The 27952-nt window shown below is 50.6% G+C and overlaps 9 protein-coding genes across 9 annotated transcripts; all 9 read left to right on the top strand.

Annotated features, from left to right (window-relative positions):
- Window positions 1-137: 137 nt before the first annotated feature.
- Window positions 138-446, top strand: LOC118701994 (feather beta keratin-like). The gene has a single exon (XM_036406992.1). The coding sequence runs from the start codon at window positions 138-140 to the stop codon at window positions 444-446; it is 309 nt and encodes a 102-aa protein (XP_036262885.1).
- Window positions 447-3148: 2702 nt separating this feature from the next.
- On the top strand, window positions 3149-3481 carry LOC118702021 (feather beta keratin-like). Its single transcript, XM_036407027.2, has one exon. The coding sequence runs from the start codon at window positions 3173-3175 to the stop codon at window positions 3479-3481; it is 309 nt and encodes a 102-aa protein (XP_036262920.2). The 5' UTR covers window positions 3149-3172.
- Window positions 3482-6114: 2633 nt separating this feature from the next.
- Window positions 6115-6758, top strand: LOC118684361 (feather beta keratin-like). The gene is made up of 2 exons (XM_036379179.2): window positions 6115-6235; window positions 6427-6758. Exons 1-2 carry the CDS (start codon window positions 6115-6117, stop codon window positions 6756-6758), a joined length of 453 nt encoding a protein of 150 aa, XP_036235072.2.
- A 2959-nt stretch (window positions 6759-9717) lies between these two features.
- LOC118701987 (feather beta keratin-like) lies at window positions 9718-10026 on the top strand. Its single transcript, XM_036406985.1, has one exon. It carries the CDS (start codon window positions 9718-9720, stop codon window positions 10024-10026), a length of 309 nt encoding a protein of 102 aa, XP_036262878.1.
- A 2408-nt stretch (window positions 10027-12434) lies between these two features.
- On the top strand, window positions 12435-13076 carry LOC118683952 (feather beta keratin-like). The gene is made up of 2 exons (XM_036378589.2): window positions 12435-12555; window positions 12745-13076. The coding sequence occupies exons 1-2, from the start codon at window positions 12435-12437 to the stop codon at window positions 13074-13076; spliced, it is 453 nt and encodes a 150-aa protein (XP_036234482.2).
- A 2647-nt stretch (window positions 13077-15723) lies between these two features.
- LOC118684111 (feather beta keratin-like) lies at window positions 15724-16343 on the top strand. Its single transcript, XM_036378823.2, has 2 exons — window positions 15724-15825; window positions 15990-16343. Exons 1-2 carry the CDS (start codon window positions 15724-15726, stop codon window positions 16341-16343), a joined length of 456 nt encoding a protein of 151 aa, XP_036234716.2.
- A 2959-nt stretch (window positions 16344-19302) lies between these two features.
- On the top strand, window positions 19303-19611 carry LOC118683980 (feather beta keratin-like). The gene has a single exon (XM_036378623.1). It carries the CDS (start codon window positions 19303-19305, stop codon window positions 19609-19611), a length of 309 nt encoding a protein of 102 aa, XP_036234516.1.
- A 2374-nt stretch (window positions 19612-21985) lies between these two features.
- On the top strand, window positions 21986-22664 carry LOC118684363 (feather beta keratin-like). Its single transcript, XM_036379181.2, has 2 exons — window positions 21986-22106; window positions 22333-22664. Exons 1-2 carry the CDS (start codon window positions 21986-21988, stop codon window positions 22662-22664), a joined length of 453 nt encoding a protein of 150 aa, XP_036235074.2.
- Window positions 22665-25602: 2938 nt separating this feature from the next.
- On the top strand, window positions 25603-25911 carry LOC118684148 (feather beta keratin-like). Its single transcript, XM_036378873.1, has one exon. It carries the CDS (start codon window positions 25603-25605, stop codon window positions 25909-25911), a length of 309 nt encoding a protein of 102 aa, XP_036234766.1.
- The last annotated feature ends 2041 nt before the right edge of the window (window positions 25912-27952 follow it).

The raw sequence follows: 27952 nt of genomic DNA, 5'->3' as shown, positions 1-27952 counted from the left end.
AGCAGCCCTCATGCTTCCCCACAGCCTCTACAACAACCTCCACACTCCCTCACCCTCCTGCATCACCGCCCATAACAACCACACCCCTGCCCTTCCTCACCCCTCTCTCTTTTCCAGGAACCCTCCACACCGCACCCATGGCCTGCAACAACATCTGCAGTCCCTGCGGACCCACCCCGCTGGCCAACAGCTGCAACGAGCCCTGTGCCCTGCAATGCCAGGATTCCCGCGTCATCATCAACCCTTCCCCTGTGCTGGTCACCCTGCCAGGACCCATCATGACCTCCTTTCCCCAGAACACCGCCGTCGGATCCACCTCCTCGGCTGCTCTGGGCACTGAGCTCAATGCCCAGGGACAGCCCATCTCTGGCGGATTTGGCTTTGGCCTTGGCTACGGCCTGGGAGGCCTGGGCTGCTCTGGCAGAAGGGGCGGCTACATCTGCTAAGGGCCCTCAGCACCACCCCTGACACCACCAGCTCTGGGCGCTGCCAACAGCTCCTGCAAGCAAAGCACCTCCACTGATGGCCCCTCTACTTCTACCTCACTCTGGATCCCTTCAAGTTCTCACGCTTGCCTTTTAATTCTTTTCCCTCAATAAACTTTTCCTGCATCAAAGCCTCACATGTCTCCTCTTCTTTTTGAATTTCATAGCTCTCACACCCTCACCCATGGGCTCGATAGCAAAGGGGCACAACACCTTCCTAAACAAGTAGATACCCACCAGTAACAACGAAGATTGAAACAGGAAACATGTTGAATGCTGACCATCCAGAACATGACAAAATCACATGGCCTGCCATACCAACGGCATTGATACAACAATGCTCTCCTGCTGATTCCTCCAGCAAAATCTCTCCATGCCAGCATTCCCTTGACAAGACCCCCTCCCATCACAACTCTCAAACCACACAAACAATCACAATAACATCCATTCTCACAGAAACTCAGGAGGCGCTGCAAGCCCTTCCAGCCTCTCTCAAGAGGATCAAGTATGGCTCCCCAGAGAAGGATTTCCAGAACCATGGAGAGGTCAGGTTTTCATCTCCCTTAACAGACAAACTCCTGCACCTCTTCCACTCTGTGACCATCCTCACAATAAAAAAGCCTTGCCTGCTCAGCCCATGGAATTTCATCTCTTTTCACCTGTGCCATTGCTGACTTGGAACAACCCCCCATCCAGCCATGTCTCCTGGAAGTCCCAGCTTGCTCAGTCCTGCCTGAAAAATCCTTCCAGCCCTTTAAAGATCTTGGTGGCTCTACACTAAACAATGGCCTTCATTCACTGATTCTGTGGTCTTCCTCCCCTGGGGAGCCCAGAACTGTTCACACTTACTTACGTCAGTTTTGAGGATGTTGAACAGTTTTGGCCTCATGGATATGACTCTTGAGCTACTTCATTTGAAGTTTGACTTCAGCTTGACTTTCGATCACAAGGCTCCAGGTCATGTTGTTTCACTATTATCTAACTAGAGCAGTCCACCTCACTGACCCTTCACACCACCTGTACATCCTTGCATAGTCTGCAATGATGCAGTAGGAGACAGTGCCAAAGACATTGCTGAGGTGGAGATAAACACCAACCATGGCTCCCTCATCACCAACAGGAAGATTCTTTTTTTCTGTAGGCAACACAGAGGTCCCTAAGACAGGATTTTCCCCTCCATAATCAACTCTAACTGCCCCTAATCACCTTGTACGAGCTGAACTTGGAAATGCTTTGGAGGGGAAAAATTGTCCCATCCTTGTCTACAGGAACAAGCTCCCTGGAAATCCATGGGCAAGGTGGCAGGGAGTAAATGCATGGAAGGGGCAGGACCTGATGCCCAGCACAGCCACAAAGCCCAGCACAGCCTGACAGGGCTGTAAAGGAATGGGGTCTCTGTCTCAAATGCAGCCACAAACCAAAACACACCTGCTGTCCCATGGGTTGAACTCATTGCTGACATCTCGATTTTCATAGGCTTTAGTGGTTTATTCTGGTTTCTCTGACATGCACCTACCAAGCAAATCCTCCCAAACACCAACTCTCACTTTAAAGCTGCTGCCAAGGTCGGATGGACACAGTCACAGCAGCAGGATTTCACATTTGAGAGTTGCAGGAAGGAAAACAGTCTCCAGCTCATGACTCGTCAGGCCTGGCCAGGTAAAATTTATGTTATGATTTCCATTCAGGTACCTTGAGAGAGTAAAAAGGTCAACACATTTGTTTTGAAAATTGAATGTATTCAGGTCCTTCAAGGGCTCCACAGACATCATCTTCTTATCCTTCACCAGTTTTCCTTTCCAGGTGTCACTCAGAGTCCAGCAGTAGGACCTCACAGCATGAACTAGCTGGGGCCAGCGGAGATGAGTGCTATGAATGAAAAAATCACAAGACATTGCAGGAGCTGAAAAGAGTCTCCAAACCAAAAGGATTGCCTTCCCATGCCCAACAGGAAAGACTTGATACATAAACAGGTGTAGAACTTTGGCAATGGGACAGAGAGTAAGAGAATGTGATGGAAAGGGACACGCATCACCCCCAGAAAAACTGCAAAGCCCAGATGAATCTGACATTACTGTAGGGGAATGAGGACCCTCTCCACAAGACACCCACAAACCACAGCACACATGAGACATTGCGTGACTTCACTGTTGGCACCCCACTGTCCAAAGCTCACATCCATAGCCCTCAACAAAAGACATCATCATCAACACCCCTTGGTCTCTAATACTTGCATTTAAAAGCTGCTGACAAGGTCAGAAGGACATGGATTCAAAAGTAGGACATGACACGGCAGAGTTGAGGGATGGAAAACATTCCCCACCTCAGCACTCACCACTCTGAGCCAACCAGAAACTGTGGCCTGCACGGGACAAGGCTGTCCCACCCCTCCAGAACCAGCATAAAAGCCAGCCCAGAGCCTCTCTCCCACACACATTTCTCCTCAAGCCTTCTCCTCCTGCTCCTGCTGACAACCAGGTGAGCTTCAAACCCCTGACCCTCCTGATCCTGAAGCCCTGACCCCTCTCTTCCAGCAAGCTCAGCGCCAGCCTCAGCAGCCCTCACACCTCCCCACAGCCCCACAACAGCCTCCTCACTCCCTCACGTGGGATACACTTTGCTTCCTGCAATCCCACGCCACTATCCTGCCTCACCCCTCTCCTCCAGACACCCTCTACACCACAGCCATGGCCTGCAACAACATCTGCAGTCCCTGCGGACCCACCCCGCTGGCCAACAGCTGCAACGAGCCCTGTGCCCTGCAATGCCAGGATTCCCACGTCATCATCAACCCTTCCCCTGTGCTGGTCACCCTGCCAGGACCCATCATGACCTCCTTCCCCCAGAACACCGCCGTCGGATCCACCTCCTCGGCTGCTCTGGGCACTGAGCTCAATGCCCAGGGACAGCCCATCTCTGGCGGATTTGGCTTTGGCCTTGGCTACGGCCTGGGAGGCCTGGGCTGCTCTGGCAGAAGGGGCGGCTACATCTGCTAAGGGCCCTCAGCACCACCCCTGACACCACCAGCTCTGGGCGCTGCCAACAGCTCCTGCAAACAAAGCACCTTGGCTGATGGTCTCTCTACTTCCACCTCATACCTGATTCCTCCAGCTTCTTCCTTCTCAGCATTCTTTCACTTCAATAAAGTTTTCTTGCATCATAAACTGAGTTGCTTGCTGTTCTTTTTGAATTCTAATGGTCTCACATCCTTGCCCTGTGAAATGCCAGCCCTCAACCATTATGTGGGATGCAAAGAGAGCAAAGAACATTTCTTATCAAATATGTCACCACCAAAAACAACCAACGCTGACATGGGAAACAGGGGAGAGGGGAGACCTTCCAGAACATGACACAAGGCCATCATCTCATCTGCCAAAAGCTTTGACAAGCCAATTTTCTCCTGGGCACTGCTCTGCCACAGTCACTCTATGCCAGCATACACTAGAAAAACTCCCTTCACAGCAGCACTCAAGTCCTCCCCATGGACAGAGGAACAAGAGCATCCACTTGGGCAGGAAATCTCGAGAGCAAGTGCTTCCATTACCTATGCTCAAGCAGACCTGGCAGGAGCAGGATTTCCAGGATTATGGCCAGTTCAGTTTTGGACCTCCAAGAAGAGGAACCCCATTGTCTCTTATACTCCATGACCATCCATACAAACTGAAAAATTCTTGCTTCCTTTGCCCATGGTATTCACTTTATTTTCAAATGTGCCTGTGCCTTCTCTTCCTTCACATGTGCAGTGCTGAGAACAGCTGGGCTCCCACACACTTGGTTCACCACCCACCAGCCTTGTCTCCTCAGAGTCTCAGCTCTCTCAGACTGTCCTCGAGCAAAGATCCACCAGCCCCTTTAAGTGTCTGGTGGCCCTCAACTGGTCTTTGTCCACTACCCCCTTGTGCTTCTTGACACCTCGAGGCCAGAACTGTCCACATCACTGCACATGAGATCTCACCAGTGCTCTAAAGAGAGGAAGGGCCACCTCTCACAATTTCATGGCAACAATTTCCTGAAATCTCTCTTGTACACAGGTGACCCACCACTGAAAGTAATGCCCCACCACAACCTATTGAGCACTCTGTTCTTGATCAGCACCACAGGGTCCTGCTCACAAAAGCCACTTCTCAGACTCTCAGTCCACAGCATTATCCCAGGCCCAGTGCAATTCCTATCCAGTTGCAGAACTTCACATTTCTCTTTGAACGCTGGGAGGTTACTTTCAATCCTTAGTCTTGAGGACCTTCTGAATGGTGGAACTGAAAAGTGGTGATCTAGACACTCCATCACCTGCCAGCTCGCTGAAGGGGCAACACTCCCACTGCTGACATGGAATGGAAGAGTCCAGGACCTCACACCTGGCACAGATGTAAAGCCCAGACCAGTCTGACTAACCTGGGATACTTTGGGGCCCCTCGTCACAAGATATCCAAAATACAAAACCAGGAGTTTACAGGCTGACCTCACTGATGACTCTCCACCTCTCCAAATCTTGGTCTCGTCTGCAGTCCTCTTTGACACACACCATCAACACCAGCCTTTGGACTCAAATACTCACACTTTAAAGGAGGAATGACCACAATGGAAGGGGCAGCTCCTCATGCACAGCACAGTGGCAAAGCCAAAACCAGCCTGACATGGCTGCAGTAGAATCGGGCCCCTCTTCACAACACACCCACAAAGCAACCTATATGAGTGCCACAGAATTACCTCACTATAGCCAGAATGACGCCCATATAATTCCAAGGCGTTTGTTGTATATTTTGGTTATTCAGATGCACATATTCAAAGCAAATCCTCCCAAATACACACTCTCACTTAAAACCTGAGACCAAGTTCAGATGGAAACGGCCTCAGGAGCAGGACATGACACTGAAGGATTGTGGGAAGAAAAACATTCCTCACATCACAACGCACAAATCTATGACACACAAAAGCCATGTTCAACTTCTGTTCAAGTACCGCTAGAGTGGAATAGGGTCAACCAATTCTCTTGGAAAAATAAATGTCCACATTTCCTTCAACTGAACATCAAGTCTTTCTATATCCTTCAAACATTTTTCTTTCCATGTTTCTCTCAGAGCCCCGTAACGGGACCCCAAAGTGTGACCGTGCTGGGCCTAGCTGAGACGAGCACTACGGATGAAACCACACAAGACATTGGACAGCAGGGAAGGTGTCACAGGGATTGTTCTTCCATATCCAGCAGGAAAGGCCTGGCATATACACAGGTTTAGAATGTCAGAAATGGGACAGGGAGGGACAGAATGTGATGGAAGGGGACACCCTACATCTCCAGAACAGCTGCAAAGCCCAGATGAGCCTGACATGGCTGTGGGGGAATGAGGACCCGCTCCACAAGACACTCACAAACTACAGCACGCCAGGGACATTGTGTGACTTCACTGTTGACACCTCACTGTCCAAAGCTCTGGTCATGACCACATCCTGCGAAAAAAAACATCTTCATCAACAGCCCTTGGTCTCTAATACCTGCATTTAAAAGCTGCTGACAAGGTCAGATGGACATGGATGCAAAAGGAGAACATGACACTGCAGAGGTGGGGGATGGAAAACATTCCCCACCTCAGGACTCAGGACGCTGAGTCAACCAGGAACTGTAGCCTGCAAAATGCCCCAAGGCCATGGGACAAGGATGTCCCACCCCTCCAGAACCAGCATAAAAGCCAGCCCAGAGCCTCTCTCCCTCACACACTTCTCCTCAAGTCTTCTCCTCCTGCTCCTGCCCAACAACAAGGTAAGCCTCAAGCCCTGATCCTCCTGCTCCCGCACCCCTGAACCCTCTCTTCCAGCATGCTCAGATCCAGCCTCAGCAGTCTTCATGCCTCCCGACAGCCCCACTAGTGCCTCCACAATACCTCACTCTCCTGCATCACTGCCCCACGCACATCCACACCCCAGTCTAACCTCATCCCATCTCTTCCAGGCACCCTCCACACCACACCCATGGCCTGCAACAGCCGCTGCAGTGCCTGCGGACCCACCCCGCTGGCCAACAGCTGCAACGAGCCCTGTGCCCTGCAATGCCAGGATTCCCGCGTCATCATCAACCCTTCCCCTGTGCTGGTCACCCTGCCAGGACCCATCATGACCTCCTTCCCCCAGAACACCGCCGTCGGATCCACCTCCTCGGCTGCTCTGGGCACTGAGCTCAATGCCCAGGGACAGCCCATCTCTGGCGGATTTGGCTTTGGCCTTGGCTACGGCCTGGGAGGCCTGGGCTGCTATGGCAGAAGGGGCGGCTACATCTGCTAAGGGCCCTCAGCACCACCCCTGACACCACCAGCTCTGGGCGCTGCCAACAGCTCCTGCAAGCAAAGCACCTCCGCTGATGGTCTCTCTACTTCCATCTCATATCTCATTCCTCCAGCTTCTTCCTTCTCAGCATTCTTTCACTTAATAAAGTTTACTTGCATCACAAATGGAGTTGCTTGCTGTTCTTTTTGAATTCTAATGGTCTGACATCCTCACCCTGTGCAATACCAGCCCTCAACCATTATGTGGGATGGAAAGGGAGCAAAGAACATTTCTTACCAAATATGTCCCCACCAAAAACAACCAATGCTGAAATGGGAAACAGGGGAGAGGGGAGACCTTCCAGAACATGACACAAAGCCATCCCCTCATCTACCAACGGCTTGGACACAACAATTCTCTCCTGGGCACTGCACTGACAAAATCACACTATGCCAGCATACACTTGAAAAATTCTCTTCCCAGCAGCACTCTTGAGTCCTGCCCGGGAACAGAGAAAAAACATCATGCACTTGTGCAGGAACTCCACAGTGCAAATGCTTCCATCCCCCTTCCTCCACCAGACTCAGGAGAGGCAGGATTTCCAGGATTATGTCCAGTCCAGTTTTGGACCTCCAAGATGAGGGAACCCATTGTCTCTTATACTCCATGACCATCCATACAAACTGAAAAATTCTTGCTTCCTTTGCCCATGCTATTCAATTTATTTTCACTTGTGCGCCTGCCTTCTCTTCCTTCATGTCTGCAATGCTGACAACAGCTGGGCTCCCACACACTGGTGACCCTGATTGTCCAGCCTTGTCTCCTGAGAATCCCAGCTCTCTTAGTGCGTTTTCTAGCAAGGATCCTCCAGGCCCTTAAATTTCCGGTGGCCCTAAACTGGCCTTTGTTCACTTTCCCCGTGTACTTCACATCTTGAGGCCAGAACTGTAAACACCACCCCACATGGGAACTCTCCAGCGCTCTAAAGAGAGGAAGGGCCACCTCTCATGACTTCATGGCAACAATTTTCTGAAATCTGTCTTGGACACAGATGACACGGACAGAAGTAATGCCCCACTGCAATCTCCTGGTCTACCTGTTCTCGATCATCACCAACAGGGTCCTGCTCAGGAAAGCCACTTTTCAGACTATTTGCCCACTGAATTATTCAGGGCCTAGAGCAATTCCTGTCCAGAGAGAGAACTTCTCATTTCCCCTGCTTTACCTTTGGGAGATTCCTTGAACCCTCAGTCTCCTGCTCTCTTGCGTGGAACAGCCAAGTGGTGCCTCAGACACTCCACAATCTGCCAGCTCACTAGGGAGGCAACCCAACTAAACAACTGCCCACATGGAAGAGAAGATTACAGGTGCACACATCTGGCACAGAGGCAAAGCCCAGACCAGCCTGACTGACTTGGGATACTTTGGGGCCCCTCTTCACAACACAAACAAAAACCCAAAATCAGGAGTTCTACAGGCTGACCTCACTGATGACTCCACACTTCTCTAAACTCAGGTCATGTATTCAGTCCCCTTTGACACACACCATCAACACCAGCCTTTGGTCTCAAATACTCACACTTTAAAGGAGGAATGACCACAAAGGAAGGGGCAGCTCTTCAGGCACAGCACAGCTGCAAAGCCAAAACCAGCCTGACATGACTGTGGTGGAATTGGGCCCCTCTTCACAACACACCCACAAAGAAACCGATACGAGTGCCACAGAATTACCTCACTAATGACACCCATATAATTCCAAGGCATTTGTTGTATATTTTGGTTATTCAGACACATATTCAAAGCAAATCCTCCCAAATACCAACTCTCACTTAAAAGCTGACACCAAGTTCAGATGGAAACGGCATCAGGAGCAGGACATGACACTGAAGGATTGTGGAAGAAAAACTTTCCCCACATCACCATGCACAAATCTATGACACACAAAACTGAAGTTAAAACTTCTGTTCAAGTACCTCTAGAGTGGAATAGGGCCAACCAATTCTTTTTGAAAAATAAATGTCCACATTTCCTTCAACTGAACATCAAGTCTTTCTGTATCCTTCAAACATTTTTCTTTCCATGTTTCTCTCAGAGCCCCATAATGGGAGCCCCACAGTGCAACCGTGCTGGGCCTAGCGGAGACGAGCACTACGGATGAAACCACACAAGACATTGGACAGCAGTGGCGGTGTCACAGGGATTGTTCTCCCATATCCAGCAGGAAAGGCTTGGCATATACACAGGTTTAGAATGTCAGAAATGGGACAGGGAGGTAGAGAATGTGACCAAAGGGGAGACTCATCATCTCCAGTACAGCTGCAAACCCAGATGAGCCTGACGTGGCTGTGAGGGAATGAGGACCCTCTCCAAAAGACACCCAAAGACCACAGCATAACTGGGACATTGGGTGACTTCACTGTGGACACCCCACAGTCCCAAGCTCTGATCACGTCCACATCCTGCCAAAAAAACATCTTCATCAACAGCCCTTGGTTTCTAATACTTGCATTTAAAGCTGCTGACAAGGTCAGATGGAGATGGAATCAAAAGCAGAACATGACACTGCAGAGCTGCACAAAAGAAAACACTCCACACCTCAGGCCTCACCATGCTGAGTCAACCAGGAATTGTGGCCTGCAAAATGCCCCAAGGCCATAGCACAAAGCTGTCCCACCTCTCCAGGACCAGCATAAAAGCCAGCCCAGAGCCTCTCTCCCTCACACACTTCTCCTCAAGCCTTCTCCTCCTGCTCCTGCTGACAACCAGGTGAGCTTCAATCCCTGACCTTCCTTCGCCTGCACTCGTGGCTGCTCTCTTCCAGCACGCTCAGCGCAAACATCAGCAGCCCTCATGCTTCCCCACAGCCTCTACAACAACCTCCACACTCCCTCACCCTCCTGCATCACCGCCCATAACAACCACACCCCTGCCCTTCCTCACCCCTCTCTCTTTTCCAGGAACCCTCCACACCGCACCCATGGCCTGCAACAACATCTGCAGTCCCTGCGGACCCACCCCGCTGGCCAACAGCTGCAACGAGCCCTGTGCCCTGCAATGCCAGGATTCCCGCGTCATCATCAACCCTTCCCCTGTGCTGGTCACCCTGCCAGGACCCATCATGACCTCCTTCCCCCAGAACACCGCCGTCGGATCCACCTCCTCGGCTGCTCTGGGCACTGAGCTCAATGCCCAGGGACAGCCCATCTCTGGCGGATTTGGCTTTGGCCTTGGCTACGGCCTGGGAGGCCTGGGCTGCTCTGGCAGAAGGGGCGGCTACATCTGCTAAGGGCCCTCAGCACCACCCCTGACACCACCAGCTCTGGCCGCTGCCAACAGCTCCTGCAAGCAAAGCACCTCCAATTATGGCCCCTCTACTTCTACCTCACTCTGGATCCCTTCAAGTTCTCACGCTTGCCTTTTAATTCTTTTCCCTCAATAAACTTTTCCTGAATCAAAGTCTCACATGTCTCCTCTTCTTTTTGAATTTCATAGCTCTCACACCCGCACCCATGGGCTCAATAGCAAAGGGGCACAACACCTTCCTAAACAAGTAGATACCCACCAGTAACAACAAAGAATGAAACAGGAAACATGTTGAATGCTGACCATCCAGAACATGACAAAATCACATGGCCTGCCATACCAACGGCATTGATACAACAATGCTCTCCTGCTGATTCCTCCAGCAAAATCTCTCCATGCCAGCATTCCCTTGACAAGACCCCCTCCCATCACAACTCTCAAACCACACAAACAATCACAATAACATCCATTCTCACAGAAACTCAGGAGGCGCTGCAAGCCCTTCCAGCCTCTCTCAAGAGGATCAAGTATGGCTCCCCAGAGAAGGATTTCCAGAACCATGGAGAGGTCAGGTTTTCATCTCCCTTAACAGACAAACTCCTGCACCTCTTCCACTCTGTGACCATCCTCACAATAAAAAAGCCTTGCCTGCTCAGCCCATGGAATTTCATCTCTTTTCACCTGTGCCATTGCTGACTTGGAACAACCCCCCATCCAGCCATGTCTCCTGGAAGTCCCAGCTTGCTCAGTCCTGCCTGAAAAATCCTTCCAGCCCTTTAAAGATCTTGGTGGCTCTACACTAAACAATGGCCTTCATTCACTGATTCTGCGGTCTTCCTCCCCTGGGGAGCCCAGAACTGTTCACACCTACTGACGTCAGTTTTGAGGATGTTGAACAGTTTTGGCCTCATGGATACGACTCTTGAGCTACTTCATTTGAAGTTTGACTTCAGCTTGACTTTGGATCACAAGGCTCCAGGTCATGTTGTTTCAATATTATCTAACTAGAGCAGTCCACCTCACTGACCCTTCACACCACCTGTACATCCTTGCATAGTCTGCAATGATGCAGTAGGAGACAGTGCCAAAGACATTGCTAAGAGGTGGAGGTAAACACCAACCATGGCTCCCTCATCATCCACAGTAAGATTCTTTTTTTCTGTAGGCAACACAGAGGTCACTAAGACAGGATTTTGCCCTCCAAATTCAACTCTAACTGCCCCTAATCACCTTGTACGAGCTGAACTTGGAAATGCTTTGGAGGGGAAAAATTGTCCCATCCTTGTCTACAGGAACAAGCTCCCTGGAAATCCATGGGCAAGGTGGCAGGGAGTAAATGCATGGAAGGGGCAGGACCTGATGCCCAGCACAGCCACAAAGCCCAGCACAGCCTGACAGGGCTGTAAAGGAATGGGGTCCCTGTCTCAAATGCAGCCACAAACCAAAACACACCTGCTGTCCCATGGGTTGAACTCATTGCTGACATCTCGAGTTTCATAGGCTTTAGTGGTTTATTCTGGTTTCTCTGACATGCACCTACCAAGCAAATCCTCCCAAACACCAACTCTCACTTTAAAGCTGCTGCCAAGGTCGGATGGACACAGTCACAGCAGCAGGATTTCACATTTGAGAGTTGCAGGAAGGAAAACAGTCTCCAGCTCATGACTCGTTAGGCTGGGACAGGTAAAATTTATGTTATGATTTCCATTCAGGTACCTTGAGAGAGTAAAAAGGTCAACACAGTGGTTCTGAAAATTAAATGTATTCCGGTCCTTCAAGGGCTCCACAGACATCATCTTCTTATCCTTCACCAGTTTTCCTTTCCAGGTGTCACTCAGAGTCCAGCAGTAGGACCTCACAGCATGAACTAGCTGGGGCCAGCGGAGATGAGTGCTATGAATGAAAAAATCACAAGACATTGCAGGAGCTGAAAAGAGTTTCCAAACCACAAGGATTGCCTTCCCATGCCCAACAGGAAAGACTTGATACATAAACAGGTGTAGAACTTTGGCAATGGGACAGAGAGTAAGAGAATGTGATGGAAAGGGACACGCATCACCCCCAGAAAAGCTGCAAAGCCCAGATGAATCTGACATTACTGTAGGGGAATGAGGACCCTCTCCACAAGACACCCACAAACCACAGCACACATGAGACATTGCGTGACTTCACTGTTGGCACCCCACTGTGCAAAGCTCACATCCATAGCCCTCAACAAAAGACATCATCATCAACACCCCTTGGTCTCTAATACCTGCATTTAAAAGCTGCTGACAAGGTCAGAAGGACATGGATTCAAAAGTAGGACATGACACTGCAGAGTTGAGGGATGGAAAACACTCCCCACCTCAGGACTCACCACTGAGGCAACCAGGAACTGTGGCCTGCAAAATGCCTCAAGGCCATAGGACAAGGCTGTCCCACCCCTCCAGAACCAGCATAAAAGCCGGCCCAGAGCCTCTCTCCCCCACACACTTCTCCTCAAGCCTTCTCCTCCTGCTCCTGCCAACAACCAGGTGAGCTTCTAGCCCTGAACAACCAGCTCCTGCACCCCTGGCCCCTCTCGTCTAGCACGCTCAGCGCCAGCCTCAGCAGCTCTTACACCTCCCCACAGACCCACAACAGCCTCCTCACTCCCTAATGGGGGCAACACTTTGCTTCCTGCAATCCCACGCCACTACCCTGTCTCACCCCTCTCTTCCAGGCACCCTCCACACCGCACCCATGGCCTGCAACAACATCTGCAGTCCCTGCGGACCCACCCCGCTGGCCAACAGCTGCAACGAGCCCTGTGCCCTGCAATGCCAGGATTCCCGCGTCATCATCAACCCTTCCCCTGTGCTGGTCACCCTGCCAGGACCCATCATGACCTCCTTCCCCCAGAACACCGCCGTCGGATCCACCTCCTCGGCTGCTCTGGGCACTGAGCTCAATGCCCAGGGACAGCCCATCTCTGGCGGATTTGGCTTTGGCCTTGGCTACGGCCTGGGAGGCCTGGGCTGCTATGGCAGAAGGGGCGGCTACATCTGCTAAGGGCCCTCAGCACCACCCCTGATACCTCCAGCTCTGGCCTCTGTCAACAGCTCCTGCAAGCAAAGCACCTTGGCTGATGGTCTCTCTACTTCCACCTCACACCTGATTCCTCCAGCTTCTTCTTTCCGGTCATTCTTTCACTTCAATAAAGTTTACTTGCATCACAAATGGAGTTGCTTGCTGTTCTTTTTGAATTCTAATGGTCTCACATCCTTGCCCTGTGCAATGCCAGCACTCAACCATTATGTGGGATGGAAAGGGAGCAAAGAACATTTCTTACCAAATATGTCCCCACCAAAAACAACCAACGCTGACATGGGAAACAGGGGAGAGGGGAAACCTTCCAGAACATGACACAAGGCCATCATCTCATCTGCCAAAAGCTTTGACAAAACAGTTGTCTCCTGGGCACTGCTCTGCCACAGTTACTCTATGCCAGCATACACTTGAAAAACTCCCTTCACACCAGCACTCAAGTCTTCCCTGTGAACAGAGGAACAAGAGCATCCACTTGGGCAGGAAATCTCGAGAGCAAGTGCTTCCATTACCTATGTTCAAGCAGACCTGGCAGGAGCAGGATTGCCACGATTATGGCCAGTTCAGTTTTGGACCTCCAAGAAGAGGGACCCCATTCTCTCTTACAACCTGGGATCATCCAAACACACTGAAAAACTCTTCCTTTCTTTGCCCATGGTATTCACTTTATTTTCAAATGTGCCTGTGCCTTCTCTTCCTTCACATGTGCAGTGCTGAGAACAGCTGGGCTCCCACACACTTGGTTCACCACCCACCAGCCTTGTCTCCTCAGAGTCTCAGCTCTCTCAGACTGTCCTCGAGCAAAGATCCACCAGCCCCTTTAAGTGTCTGGTGGCCCTCAACTGGTCTTTGTCCACTACCCCCTTGTGCTTCTTCACATCTCAAGGCCAGAACTGTCCACATCACTGCACATGAGATCTCACCAGTGCTCTAAAGAGAGGAAGGGCCACCTCTCACAATTTCATGGCAACAATTTCCTGAAATCTCTCTTGTACACAGGTGACCCACCACTGAAAGTAATGCCCCACCACAACCGATTGAGCACTCTGTTCTTGATCAGCACCACAGGGTCCTGCTCACAAAAGCCACTTCTCAGACTCTCAGTCCACAGCATTATCCCAGGCCCAGTGCAATTCCTATCCAGTTGCAGAACTTCACATTTCTCTTGTTTGAACTTTGGTAGGTTCCTTTAAACCCTTAGTCTTGAGGACCTTCTGAATGGTGGAACCGAAAAGTGGTGATCTAGACACTCCATCACCTGCCAGCTCGCTGAAGGGGCAACACTCCCACTGCTGACATGGAATGGAAGAGTCCAGGCACTCACATCTGGCACAGAGGCAAAGCCCAGACCAGCTTGACACACCTGGGATACTTTGGGGCCCCTCTTCACAAGACACCCAAAACACAAAATCAGGAGTTCTACAGGCTGACCTCACTGATGACTCCACACCTCTCCAAATCTTGGTCTCGTCTGCAGTCCTCTTTAACACACACCATCAACACCAGCCTTTGGTCTCAAATACTCACACTTTAAAGGAGGAAAGACCACAATGGAAGGGGCAGCTCCTCATGCACAGCACAGCTGCAAAGCCCACACCAGCCGGACAGGGCAGCAGAAGAATTGGGCCCCTCTTCACAACACACCCACAAAGAAACCGATACGAGTGCCACAGAATGACCTCACTAATGACACCCATATAATTCCAAGGCATTTGTTGTATATTTTGGTTATTCAGACACACATATTCCAAGCAAATCCTCCCAAATACCAACTCCCACTTTAAAGCTGATACCAAGTTCAGATGGAAACGGCCTCAAGAGCGGGACATGACACTGAAAGATTGTGGAAGACAAATATTCCCCACACCAATGCACACAAATCTATGACACACAAAAGCCATGTTAAAACTTCTGTTCAAGTACCTCTAGAGTGGAATAAGGTCAACCAATTTTTTTGAAAAATAAATGTCCACATTTCCTTCAACTGAACATCAAGTCTTTCTATATCCTTCAAACATTTTTCTTTCCATGTTTCTCTCAGAGCCCCGTAACGGGACCCCAAAGTGTGACCGTGCTGGGCCTAGCTGAGACAAGCACTACGGATGAAACCACACAAGACATTGGACACCAGGGAAGGTGTCACAGGGATTCTTGTCACAGGCAAGAAAGGCCTGGCATATACACAGGTTTAGAATGTCAGAAATGGGACAGGGAGGGAGAGAATGTGATGGAAGGGGACACCCTACATCTCCAGTACAGCTGCAAAGCCCAGATGAGCCTGACATGGCTGTGGGGGAATGAGGACCCACTCCACAAGACACCCACAAACCACAGCACGACAGGGACATTGCGTGACTTCACTGTTGACACCTCACTGTCCAATGCTCTGGTCATGACCACAGCCTGCCAAAAAAAACATCTTCATCAACAGCCCTTGGTCTCTAATACCTGCATTTAAAACCTGCTGACAAGGTCAGATGGACATAGATGAAAAAGTAGAACATGACACTGCAGAGGTGGGGGATGGAAAACATTCCCCACCTCAGGACTCAGGACGCTGAGTCAACCAGGAACTGTGGCCTGCAAAATGCCCCAAGGCCATGGGACAAGAATGTCCCACCCCTCCAGAACCAGCATAAAAGCCGGCCCAGAGCCTCTCTCCCTCACACACTTCTCCTCAAGTCTTCTCCTCCTGCTCCTGCCCAACAACAAGGTAAGCCTCAAGCCCTGATCCTCCTGATCCTGCACCCCTGAACCCTCTCTTCCAGCATGCTCAGATCCAGCCTCAGCAGTCCTCATGCCTCCCGACAGCCCCACTAGAGCCTCCACAATACCTCACTCTCCTGCATCACTGCCCCACGCACATCCACACCCCAGTCTAACCACATCCCATCTCTTCCAGGCACCCTCCACACCACACCCATGGCCTGCAACAGCCGCTGCAGTCCCTGCGGACCCACCCCGCTGGCCAACAGCTGCAACGAGCCCTGTGCCCTGCAATGCCAGGATTCCCGCGTCATCATCAACCCTTCCCCTGTGCTGGTCACCCTGCCAGGACCCATCATGACCTCCTTCCCCCAGAACACCGCCGTCGGATCCACCTCCTCGGCTGCTCTGGGCACTGAGCTCAATGCCCAGGGACAGCCCATCTCTGGCGGATTTGGCTTTGGCCTTGGCTACGGCCTGGGAGGCCTGGGCTGCTATGGCAGAAGGGGCGGCTACATCTGCTAAGGGCCCTCAGCACCACCTCTGACACCACCAGCTCTGGGCGCTGCCAACAGCTCCTGCAAGCAAAGCACCTCCGCTGATGGTCTCTCTACTTCCATCTCATATCTCATTCCTCCAGCTTCTTCCTTCTCAGCATTCTTTCACTTAATAAAGTTTACTTGCATCACAAATGGAGTTGCTTGCTGTTCTTTTTGAATTCTAATGGTCTGACATCCTCATCCTGTGCAATACCAGCCCTCAACCATTATGTGGGATGGAAAGGGAGCAAAGAACATTTCTTACCAAATATGTCACCACCAAAAACAACCAATGCTGAAATGGGAAACAGGGGAGAGGGGAGACCTTCCAGAACATGACACAAAGCCATCCCCTCATCTACCAACGGCTTGGACACAGCAATTCTCTCCTGGGCACTGCACTGACAAAATCACACTATGCCAGCATACACTTGAAAAATTCTCTTCCCAGCAGCACTCTTGAGTCCTGCCCGGGAACAGAGAAAAAACATCATGCACTTGTGCAGGAACTCCACAGTGCAAATGCTTCCATCCCCCTTCCTCCACCAGACTCAGGAGAGGCAGGATTTCCAGGATTATGTCCAGTTCAGTTTTGGACCTCCAAGATGAGGGAACCCATTGTCTCTTATACTCCATGACCATCCATACAAACTGAAAAATTCTTGCTTCCTTTGCCCATGCTATTCAATTTATTTTCACTTGTGCGCCTGCCTTCTCTTCCTTCATGTCTGCAATGCTGACAACAGCTGGGCTCCCACACACTGGTGACCCTGATTGTCCAGCCTTGTCTCCTGAGAATCCCAGCTCTCTTAGTGCGTTTTCTAGCAAGGATCCTCCAGGCCCTTAAATTTCCGGTGGCCCTAAACTGGCCTTTGTTCACTTTCCCCGTGTACTTCACATCTTGAGGCCAGAACTGTCCACACCACCCCACATGGGAACTCTCCAGCGCTCTAAAGAGAGGAAGGGCCACCTCTCATGACTTCATGGCAACAATTTTCTGAAATCTGTCTTGGACACAGATGACACGGACAGAAGTAATGCCCCACTGCAATCTCCTGGTCTACCTGTTCTCGATCATCACCAACAGGGTCCTGCTCAGGAAAGCCACTTTTCAGACTATTTGCCCACAGAATTATTCAGGGCCTAGAGCAATTCCTGTCCAGAGAGAGAACTTCTCATTTCCCTTGCTTTACCTTTGGGAGATTCCTTGAACCCTCAGTCTCCTGCTCTCTTGCGTGGAACAGCCAAGTGGTGCCTCAGACACTCCACAATCTGCCAGCTCACTAGGGAGGCAACCCAACTAAACAACTGCCCACATGGAAGAGAAGATTACAGGTGCACACATCTGGCACAGAGGCAAAGCCCAGACCAGCCTGACTGACTTGGGATACTTTGGGGCCCCTCTTCACAACACAAACAAAAACCCAAAATCAGGAGTTCTACAGGCTGACCTCACTGATGACTCCACACTTCTCTAAACTCAGGTCATGTATTCAGTCCCCTTTGACACACACCATCAACACCAGCCTTTGGTCTCAAATACTCACACTTTAAAGGAGGAATGACCACAAAGGAAGGGGCAGCTCTTCAGGCACAGCAGAGCTGCAAAGCCAAAACCAGCCTGACATGACTGTGGTGGAATTGGGCCCCTCTTCACAACACACCCACAAAGAAACCGATACGAGTGCCACAGAATTACCTCACTAATGACACCCATATAATTCCAAGGCATTTGTTGTATATTTTGGTTATTCAGACACATATTCAAAGCAAATCCTCCCAAATACCAACTCTCACTTAAAAGCTGACACCAAGTTCAGATGGAAACGGCATCAGGAGCAGGACATGACACTGAAGGATTGTGGAAGAAAAACTTTCCCCACATCACCATGCACAAATCTATGACACACAAAACTGAAGTTAAAACTTCTGTTCAAGTACCTCTAGAGTGGAATAGGGCCAACCAATTCTTTTTGAAAAATAAATGTCCACATTTCCTTCAACTGAACATCAAGTCTTTCTGTATCCTTCAAACATTTTTCTTTCCATGTTTCTCTCAGAGCCCCGTAATGGGAGCCCCACAGTGCAACCGTGCTGGGCCTAGCGGAGACGAGCACTACGGATGAAACCACACAAGACATTGGACAGCAGTGGCGGTGTCACAGGGATTGTTCTCCCATATCCAGCAGGAAAGGCTTGGCATATACACAGGTTTAGAATGTCAGAAATGGGACAGGGAGGTAGAGAATGTGACCAAAGGGGAGACTCATCATCTCCAGTACAGCTGCAAACCCAGATGAGCCTGACGTGGCTGTGAGGGAATGAGGACCCTCTCCAAAAGACACCCAAAGACCACAGCATAACTGGGACATTGGGTGACTTCACTGTGGACACCCCACAGTCCCAAGCTCTGATCACGTCCACATCCTGCCAAAAAAACATCTTCATCAACAGCCCTTGGTTTCTAATACTTGCATTTAAAGCTGCTGACAAGGTCAGATGGAGATGGAATCAAAAGCAGAACATGACACTGCAGAGCTGCACAAAAGAAAACACTCCACACCTCAGGCCTCACCATGCTGAGTCAACCAGGAATTGTGGCCTGCAAAATGCCCCAAGGCCATAGCACAAAGCTGTCCCACCTCTCCAGGACCAGCATAAAAGCCAGCCCAGAGCCTCTCTCCCTCACACACTTCTCCTCAAGCCTTCTCCTCCTGCTCCTGCTAACAACCAGGTGAGCTTCAATCCCTGACCTTCCTTCGCCTGCACTCGTGGCTGCTCTCTTCCAGCACGCTCAGCGCAAACATCAGCAGCCCTCATGCTTCCCCACAGCCTCTACAACAACCTCCACACTCCCTCACCCTCCTGCATCACCGCCCATAACAACCACACCCCTGCCCTTCCTCACCCCTCTCTCTTTTCCAGGAACCCTCCACACCGCACCCATGGCCTGCAACAACATCTGCAGTCCCTGCGGACCCACCCCGCTGGCCAACAGCTGCAACGAGCCCTGTGCCCTGCAATGCCAGGATTCCCGCGTCATCATCAACCCTTCCCCTGTGCTGGTCACCATGCCAGGACCCATCATGACCTCCTTCCCCCAGAACACCGCCGTCGGATCCACCTCCTCGGCTGCTCTGGGCACTGAGCTCAATGCCCAGGGACAGCCCATCTCTGGCGGATTTGGCTTTGGCCTTGGCTACGGCCTGGGAGGCCTGGGCTGCTCTGGCAGAAGGGGCGGCTACATCTGCTAAGGGCCCTCAGCACCACCCCTGACACCACCAGCTCTTGCCTCTGCCAACAGCTCCTGCAAACAAAGCACCTTGGCTGATGGCCCCTCTACTTCTACCTCACTCTGGATCCATTCAAGTTCTCTCCCTTGCCTTTCAAGTCTTATGCCTCAATAAAGTTTTCCTGCATCAAAGTCTCATGTCTCCTCTTTTTGAAACCTCTCACACCCTCACCATTGGGGCTGGATGGCAAAGGGGCACAACACCTTCCTAAACAAGTAGAACCCCAATAGTGACAACCAGGACTGCCACAGGAAGCTGGGTTGAATGGTGACCATCCAGAATATGACAAAATCACATCTCCTGCCATAGCATAGGCTTTAACAAAACAATGCTCTCCTGCTCATTGCTCTGGTTAAGTCTCTCCATGCAAGCATATGCTTGACAACATCTCCTCCCATCACAACTCTCAAACCACACAAACAATCACAATATCATCCAGCCTCAGAGAAACTCAGGAAGTGCTGCAACGGCCTCCATCGTCTGTGCTCCAGGAATGCTAACCAGAGAAGGATTTCCAGAACCATGGACACTTCAGGTTTTCATCTCCCTGCACACAGACACTCCAGCAGCTCTTCCACTCTGTGACCAACCTCACATTAAGAAAGGTTTGTCTGCACTGCCCATGGGATTCCACCTCTTTTCACCTGTGCCATTGCTGACTTGTAACAACCCCACGTTCAGCCTTGTCTCCTGAAGTCCCAGCTCTCTGAGTCCTCTCTGAAAAATCCTTCCAGCCCTTTAAATATCTTGGTAGCCCTGAATTGGCCTTGGTTTACTAAGTCTGTGAGCTTCCTCCCCTAGGGACCCCAGACCACCTCACAGCAACTCATTTATGAGGATGTTGAACAGTGCTGGACTCATGGAAATGACTCTAGAGTTACTTGATTTGAAGTTTGACTCTAGCTTGACAATTGGATCACAAGGCTCCAGATCATGTTGTTTCAATATTATATAAATAGAGCAGTCCACCTCACTCACCCATTACACCACCTGTACATCCTTGCATAGTCTGCGATGATGAAGTAGGAGACACTGCCAAAGACATTGCTAAGAGGTGGAGGTAAATACCAGCCATGGCTCCCTCCCCATCTACAGTGAGATTCTTTTTTTCTTTCTGTATGTAACATAGAGGTCACTAAGACATGGATTTTGCCTTTTAAAATAAACTCTAACTGCTCCTCATCTCTTCTAGGACCTGAACTTGGAAATGCTTTGTAGAGGAAAAAATTGACCTATCCTTGTGGGTCCCTGGAAATCCATAGGCAAGGTGGGAGGGAGTAAATGCATTGGAAGGCACAGGTCCTAATGCCCAGCACAGCCACAAAGCCCCAACCAGCCTGACAGAGCAGTAAAGGAATGACATCCCTCTCTCAAACACAGCCCCAAACAAAAGCACACCTATTCCATGGGCTGAACAGATTGATGACATCCCAATTTTCCTAGGTATTTGCAGTTTATTCTGGTTTCTCTGACATGCAACTTCCAAGCAAATCCTCCCAAATACCAACTCACACTTTAAACCGGCTGCCAAGATCAGATGGACTCGAGCACAAGAATGGGACATGGAATTGCAGAGGTGCAGGAAGGAAAACAGTCCCCAGCTCATGACTCGTCAGGCTGGGCCAGGTAAAACTGAAGTTATGATTTCCATTCAGGTACCTTGAGAGAGTAAAAAGGTCAACAGATTTCTTCTGAAAATTGCATGTATCCAGGTCATTCAAGTGCTCCACAGACATCATATGCTGATACTTTTCCACTTTTCCTTTCTAGGTGTCACTCAGAGCCCAGCAATGGGACCCCACAGTGTGAAATAGCTGGGGCCAGATGAGATGAGTGCTATGGACAAATAAAACCCAAGACATTGCAGGGCCTGACAACACGCCCCAAACCACAGGGATTGTTCTCCCATATCCAGGAGGAAAGGCCAGGCATATAGACAGGTTTAGAATGTTGCCAATGGGACGGGGAGGGAGAGATGTGTTGGAAGGGAAAACCCATCAGCCCCAGTAGAGCTGCAAAGCCCAGATAAGTCTGAGGTGGTTGTGAGGGAATGAGGACCCTCTCCACAGGACAAAAACCACAGCGGACTAGGCCAGGCTGTGACTTCAAAGTTGACAGCCGACTGTTCAAAGCTTTGGTCACGTCTACAGCCCTCCACAAAAAACATCATCATCATCAGCCCTTGGTCTCCAACACTTGCATTAAAAAGCTGCCACCAAGGTCAAATGGATACAGACTCAAAAATAGGACATGACACTGCAGAGTTGTGGGATGGAAAACACTCCCCACCTCAGGACTGACCACTATGAGACAACCAGGAACTGTGGCCTGCAAAATGCCCCAAGGCCAAGGGACAAGGATGTCCCACCCCTCCAGAACCAGCATAAAAGCCAGCCCAGAGCCTCTCTCCCTAACACACTTCTCCTCAAGCCTTCTCCTCCTGCTCCTGCCGACAACCAGGTGAGTCTCAAGCCCAGACCCTCCTGTTCCTGCACCCCTGGCACCTCTCTTCCAGCACACTCAGCCCCAGCCTCCCCACAGCCCCACAAGACCCTTCATACTCCCTCAGCCTGCTGACACTTCACTCCTTTGCAACCCCCAGCCTCCAGCCTGCATCATCCTCCTCTCTTCCAGGCACCCTCGCACCCCCACACCCCTGCCCTGCCTCACCCCTCTCTCTTCCAGGCACCTTCCACACCACAGCCATGGCCTGCTACAACCGCTGCAGTCCCTGCGGACCCACCCCGCTGGCCAACAGCTGCAACGAGCCCTGTGCCCTGCAATGCCAGGATTCCCGCGTCATCATCAACCCTTCCCCTGTGATGGTCACCCTGCCAGGACCCATCATGACCTCCTTCCCCCAGAGCACCGCCGTCGGATCCACCTCCTCGGCTGCTCTGGGCACTGAGCTCAATGCCCAGGGACAGCCCATCTCTGGCGGATTTGGCTTTGGCCTTGGCTACGGCCTGGGAGGCCTGGGCTGCTCTGGCAGAAGGGGCGGCTACATCTGCTAAGGGCCCTCAGCACCACCCCTGACACCACCAGCCCTGGGCGCTGCCAACAGCTCCTGCAAGCAAAGCACCTTGGCTGATGGTCTCTCTACTTCCACCTCACACCTGATTCCTCCAGCTTCCTCTTTCTCATTCTTATTTCACTAGAATAAAGTTTTCTTGCTGCACAATCTGAGTTGCTTCCTATTATTTTCGAATTCCAATGGTCTCACATCCTCACTCTGTGCAATGCCAGCACTCAACCATTATGTGGGATGGAAAGGGAGCAAAGAACATTTCTTAGCAAATATGTCCCCACCAGGAATAACCAACACTGATATGGAAAACAGAGGAGAGTAGTGGACCTTCCTGAACATGACACAAGTCCATCCCCTCATCTACCAAAGGCTTGGACGCAACAACTCTCTCCTGGGCACTGCTCTGCCTAAGTCACTCTATGCCAGCAGACACTTGAAAAATTCTCTTCCTAACAGCACTCTTGAGTCCTCCCCATGGACAGAGGAACAAGAGCATCCACTTGGGCAAGAAATCTCGAGAGCAAGTGCTTCCATTACCTATGCTCAAGCAGACGTGGCAGGAGCAGGATTTTCACGATTATGGCCAGTTCAATTTTGGACCTCCAAGAAGAGGGACCCCTTTGTCTCTTATACTCTGGGACAATCCACACATACTGAACAATCCTTCCTTCCTCTGCCCATGGAATTCCATCTATTTTCACTTGTGCATGGACGCCCTTTCCCTTCATGTGTGCAATGTTGAGAACAGCTGGGCTCCCGGACACTGGTGACAGTCCTCTCCCCAGCCTTGTCTCCTGAGAGTCCCAGCACTCTAAGCCTCTCCTCTAGCAAAGATTCTCCAGCCCTTGCACTGTCTGCTGGCCCTCAACCTCTCTTCGTTCACTACCCCCTTGTGCTTCTTCAGCTGTCGAGGCCAGAACTGTCCATACCACTCCTCACAGAAGCTCACCAGTGCTCTAAAGAGAGGAAGGGCCACCTCTCACGACTTCATGGCAACAATTCCCTGAAATCTGTCTTGGACACAGGTGATACCCCACTAAAGTAACTCCCCACTGCAACCTTCTGGTCTGTGTTCTTGATCAGCACCATAGGCTCCTGCTCACAAAAGCCACTTTTCAGACTCTCTGCCCACAGCATGAGCCAGGGCACAATGCAATTCCTGTCCAGATGCAGAACTTCACATATTCCGCTCTTGAAATGCAGGACTTTCTTTTAACCTTTAGTCTTAAGGTGCTTCGAACATGTGGAATAACCAAGTGGGGGCTCAGAGACTCCATCATCTGCCAGCTCACTGAGGAGGCAACTCAAATCTCCAACTGCCAACATGGAATGGAAGAGTCCAGGTGCTCACACCTGGCACAGATGCACAGCCCAGACCAGCCTGACACACCTGGGATAGTTTAGGGCCCCTCTTCACAACAAACACACAAAAACCCAAAACCATGAGTTCCATGGGATGACCTCACTGATGACAACCCACCTCTCCAAATCTTGGTCACGTCTTCAGTCTCTTTTACACACACCATCAACACATTAAAGGAGGAATGGCCGTGATGGAAGGGGCAGCTCCTCATGCAAAGCACAGCTGCAAAGGCCAGACCAGTCTGACATGACTGTGGTGGAATGGGGCCCAAATTCACAGCACACACACAAAGTTAACCACACGAGTGCCACAGAATGACCTCATTGATGACACCCATATTGTTCCTAGGCTTTTGTTGCATATTCTGGTTTCTCTGACACACATCTTGCAAGAAAATCCTCCCAAATTCCAACTCACTTAAACGCTACTGTCAATGTCAGATGGAAACGGCCTCAAGAGCAGGACCTGACACTGAAGGATTACAGGAAAGAAAACACTCCCCACATCACAACGTGCAAGTCTATGTCAGGCAAAACCAATGTTCAAATTTTTCTTCTAGTACCTCTAGAGAGTAACAAGGTCAACCATCTTTTTCTGAAAAGTGAATCCTGTAGTTCCTCCAACTGCTCCTCACATCTTCTTCTTATCCTTCACCAGGTTTCCTTTCCAGGTTTCACTCAGAGCCCAGCAATGGGACCCCACAGTGTGACCTTGTTGGATCCTGCTAAGACAAGTGCCACAGGAAGAACAAACAAAAGACATCGGAAAGCAGAAAAGGGATCACAGGGATTGTTCTCCCATATCCAGCAGGAAAGGCCTGGCATATACACAGGTTTAGAATGTTGGCAAAGGGACAGGGAGGGAGAGAATGTGATGCAAGGGGACACCCTTCATATCCAGAAGAGCTGCAAAGCCCAGATGAGCCTGACATGGCTGTGGGGGAATGAGGACTCTCTCCACAAGACACACACAAACACAGCAAACATGGGATATTGCGTGACTTCACTGTGGGCACCCCACTGCCCAAAGCTCACGTACACAGCCCTCAACAAAAAACATCCTCATGCACCGCCCTTGGTCTCTAATACTTGTATTTAAAAGCTGCTGCCCATGTCAGATGGACATGGAGTCAAAAGTAGGACATGACATTGCAGAGCTGTGGGATGAAAAACACTCCTCACCTCATGACTCACCACTATGAGCTAACCAGAAACTGTGGCCTGCAAAATGCCCCAAGGCCATGGGACAAGGCTGTCCCGCCCCTCCAGAACCAGCATAAAAGCCAGCCCAGAGCCTCTCTGCCTCAAACACTTCTCCTCAAGCCTTCTCCTCCTGCTCCTGCCAACAACAAGGTAAGCCTCAAGCCCTGACCCTCCTGCTCCTGCACCCCTGGCCCCTCTCTTCCAGCACGCAAAGCCCCAGGCTCAGCAGACCTCACCCCTCCCCAAGGCCCCACAACAGCCTCCACACTCCCTCACTCTCCTGCATCACTACCCCTCGCATACCCACAACCCTGTCTAAATTCATTCTTTCTCTTCCAGGCATCCTCCACACCACAGCCATGGCCTGCTACAACCGCTGCAGTCCCTGCGGACCCACCCCGCTGGCCAACAGCTGCAACGAGCCCTGTGCCCTGCAATGCCAGGATTCCCGCGTCATCATCAACCCTTCCCCTGTGCTGGTCACCCTGCCAGGACCCATCATGACCTCCTTCCCCCAGAGCACCGCCGTCGGATCCACCTCCTCGGCTGCTCTGGGCACTGAGCTCAATGCCCAGGGACAGCCCATCTCTGGCGGATTTGGCTTTGGCCTTGGCTACGGCCTGGGAGGCCTGGGCTGCTCTGGCAGAAGGGGCGGCTACATCTGCTAAGGGCCCTCAGCACCACCCCTGACACCACCAGCTCTGGCCTCTGCCAACAGCTCCTGCAAGCAAAGCACCTCGGCTGATGGTCTCTCTACTTCCACCATACTCTGGATCCCTTAAATTCTCTTCCGTGCCTTTTAATGCTTTTTTGTTAATAAAGCTTTCCTGCATCAAAGCCTCACATGTTTCCTCTTCATTTGAATTCCAAAACTCTCATACCCTCACCTATGGGGTGGATGGCAAAGGGGCACAACACCTTCCTAAACAAGTAGAATGCCAACAGTAACAACCAGGACAGCCACAGGAAGCTGGGTTGAATCATAATCATCCAGAATATGACAAAATCACATCTCCTGCCATAGCAAAGGCTTTAACAAAACAATGCTCTCCTGCTCATTGCTCTGGTTAAGTCTCTCCATGCAAGCATATGCTTGACAACATCTCCTCCCATCACAACTCTCAAACCACACAAACAATCACAATATCATCCAGCCTCAGAGAAACTCAGAAAGTGCTGCAAGGGTTTCCATCCCCTCTGCTCAAGGAAGGCTACCCAGGGAAGGATTTCCAGAACCATGGACACTTCAGGTTTTCATCTCCCTGGACAAATAAACTCCTGCACCTCTTCCACGCTGTGACCAACCCCACACTAAGAAAGGCTTGTCTGCTCAGCCCTTGGAATTCCATCTGTTTTTACTTGTGCCATTGCTGACTTTTCCTTCACCACATGTGCGGCACTGAGAAGAGATGTAATCCTGCGGCTTCATTCCCTGCCATCCGGGATTTACACACACTGGTAACAACCCCCATCCAGTCTGGTGTCCCGGAAGACCCAGCTATTTAAGTTCTCTATGAAAAACCCTTTCAGCCCTTTAAATATTTTGGTAGTCCTGAACTGGCCTTGTTTCACTAAGTCTGTGGGCCTCCTCCACTGGGGAGCCCCAGAACTTCTCACACTGACTCATGTCATTTTTGAGGATGTTGAAAAGAGTTAGCCACAGGGATACAACTATTGAGCTACTTCATTTGGATTTTGACTCCAGCTTGACTTTGCATCACAAGGCTCCAGGTCACATTATTTCAATATTATATAAATAGAGCAGTCCACATCACTGACCCTTTACACCACCTGTACATCCTTGCATGGTCGGGGATGATGAAGTAGGAGACACTGCAAAAGACATTGCTAAGAGGTGGAGGTAAACACCAGCCATGGCTCCCTCATCACCCACAGTAAAATTCTTTCTTTCTGTATGGAAAACAGAGGTAACTAAGACAGGATTTTGCCCTCCAAATTCAACTCTAACTGCCCAACATCACCTTGTATGATCTGCACGAGGAAATGCTTTGTAGGGGAAAAAATTGTCCCATCCTTGAGTTCAGGAACAAGTTCCCTGGAAATCCATAGGCAAGGTGGGAGGGAGTAAATGCACTGGAAAGGGCAGGTCTACTGCCTTGCACAGCCACAAAGCCCAGAGCAACCTGACAGGGCTGTAAAGGAATGGGATCTCTCTCTCAAATGCAGCCACAAATCAAAACACACCTGTCCCATGGGTTGAACTCATTGATGACATCCCAACTTTCAGAGGCATTTGTGGTTTATTTTGGTTTCTCTTACAGGCATCCACCAAGTAAATCCTTCCAAATACCAACTCTCACGTTAAAGCTGATGCCAAGGTGAGATGGACATGCTCACAAGAGCAGGACATGGAATTGTGGAGTTGCAGGAAGGAACTCATGACTCGTCAGGCTGGGCTACGAAAAACTGATGTCCTGATTTCCATTCAGGTACCTTGAGAGAGTAAAAAGGTCAATACATTTCTTCTGAAAACTGAATGTATTCAGGTCCTTCAAGGGCTCCACAGACATCATCTTCTTATCCTTCACTACGTTTCCTTTCAAGGTGTCACTCAGAGCGCAGCAGTGGGACCCCCTCAGTGTAACCTACCTGGGACCAGCTGAGATGAGCGCTAATGATGAATTACACAAGATATTACAGGGCCAGACGAGAGTCCCCAAACCACAGGGATTGTTTTCCAATATCCAG

This window comes from Molothrus ater, chromosome 1, assembly GCF_012460135.2.
Source record: "Molothrus ater isolate BHLD 08-10-18 breed brown headed cowbird chromosome 1, BPBGC_Mater_1.1, whole genome shotgun sequence".
Lineage (NCBI taxonomy): Eukaryota > Metazoa > Chordata > Aves > Passeriformes > Icteridae > Molothrus > Molothrus ater.
This window is presented reverse-complemented; position numbering and strand designations above follow the sequence as displayed.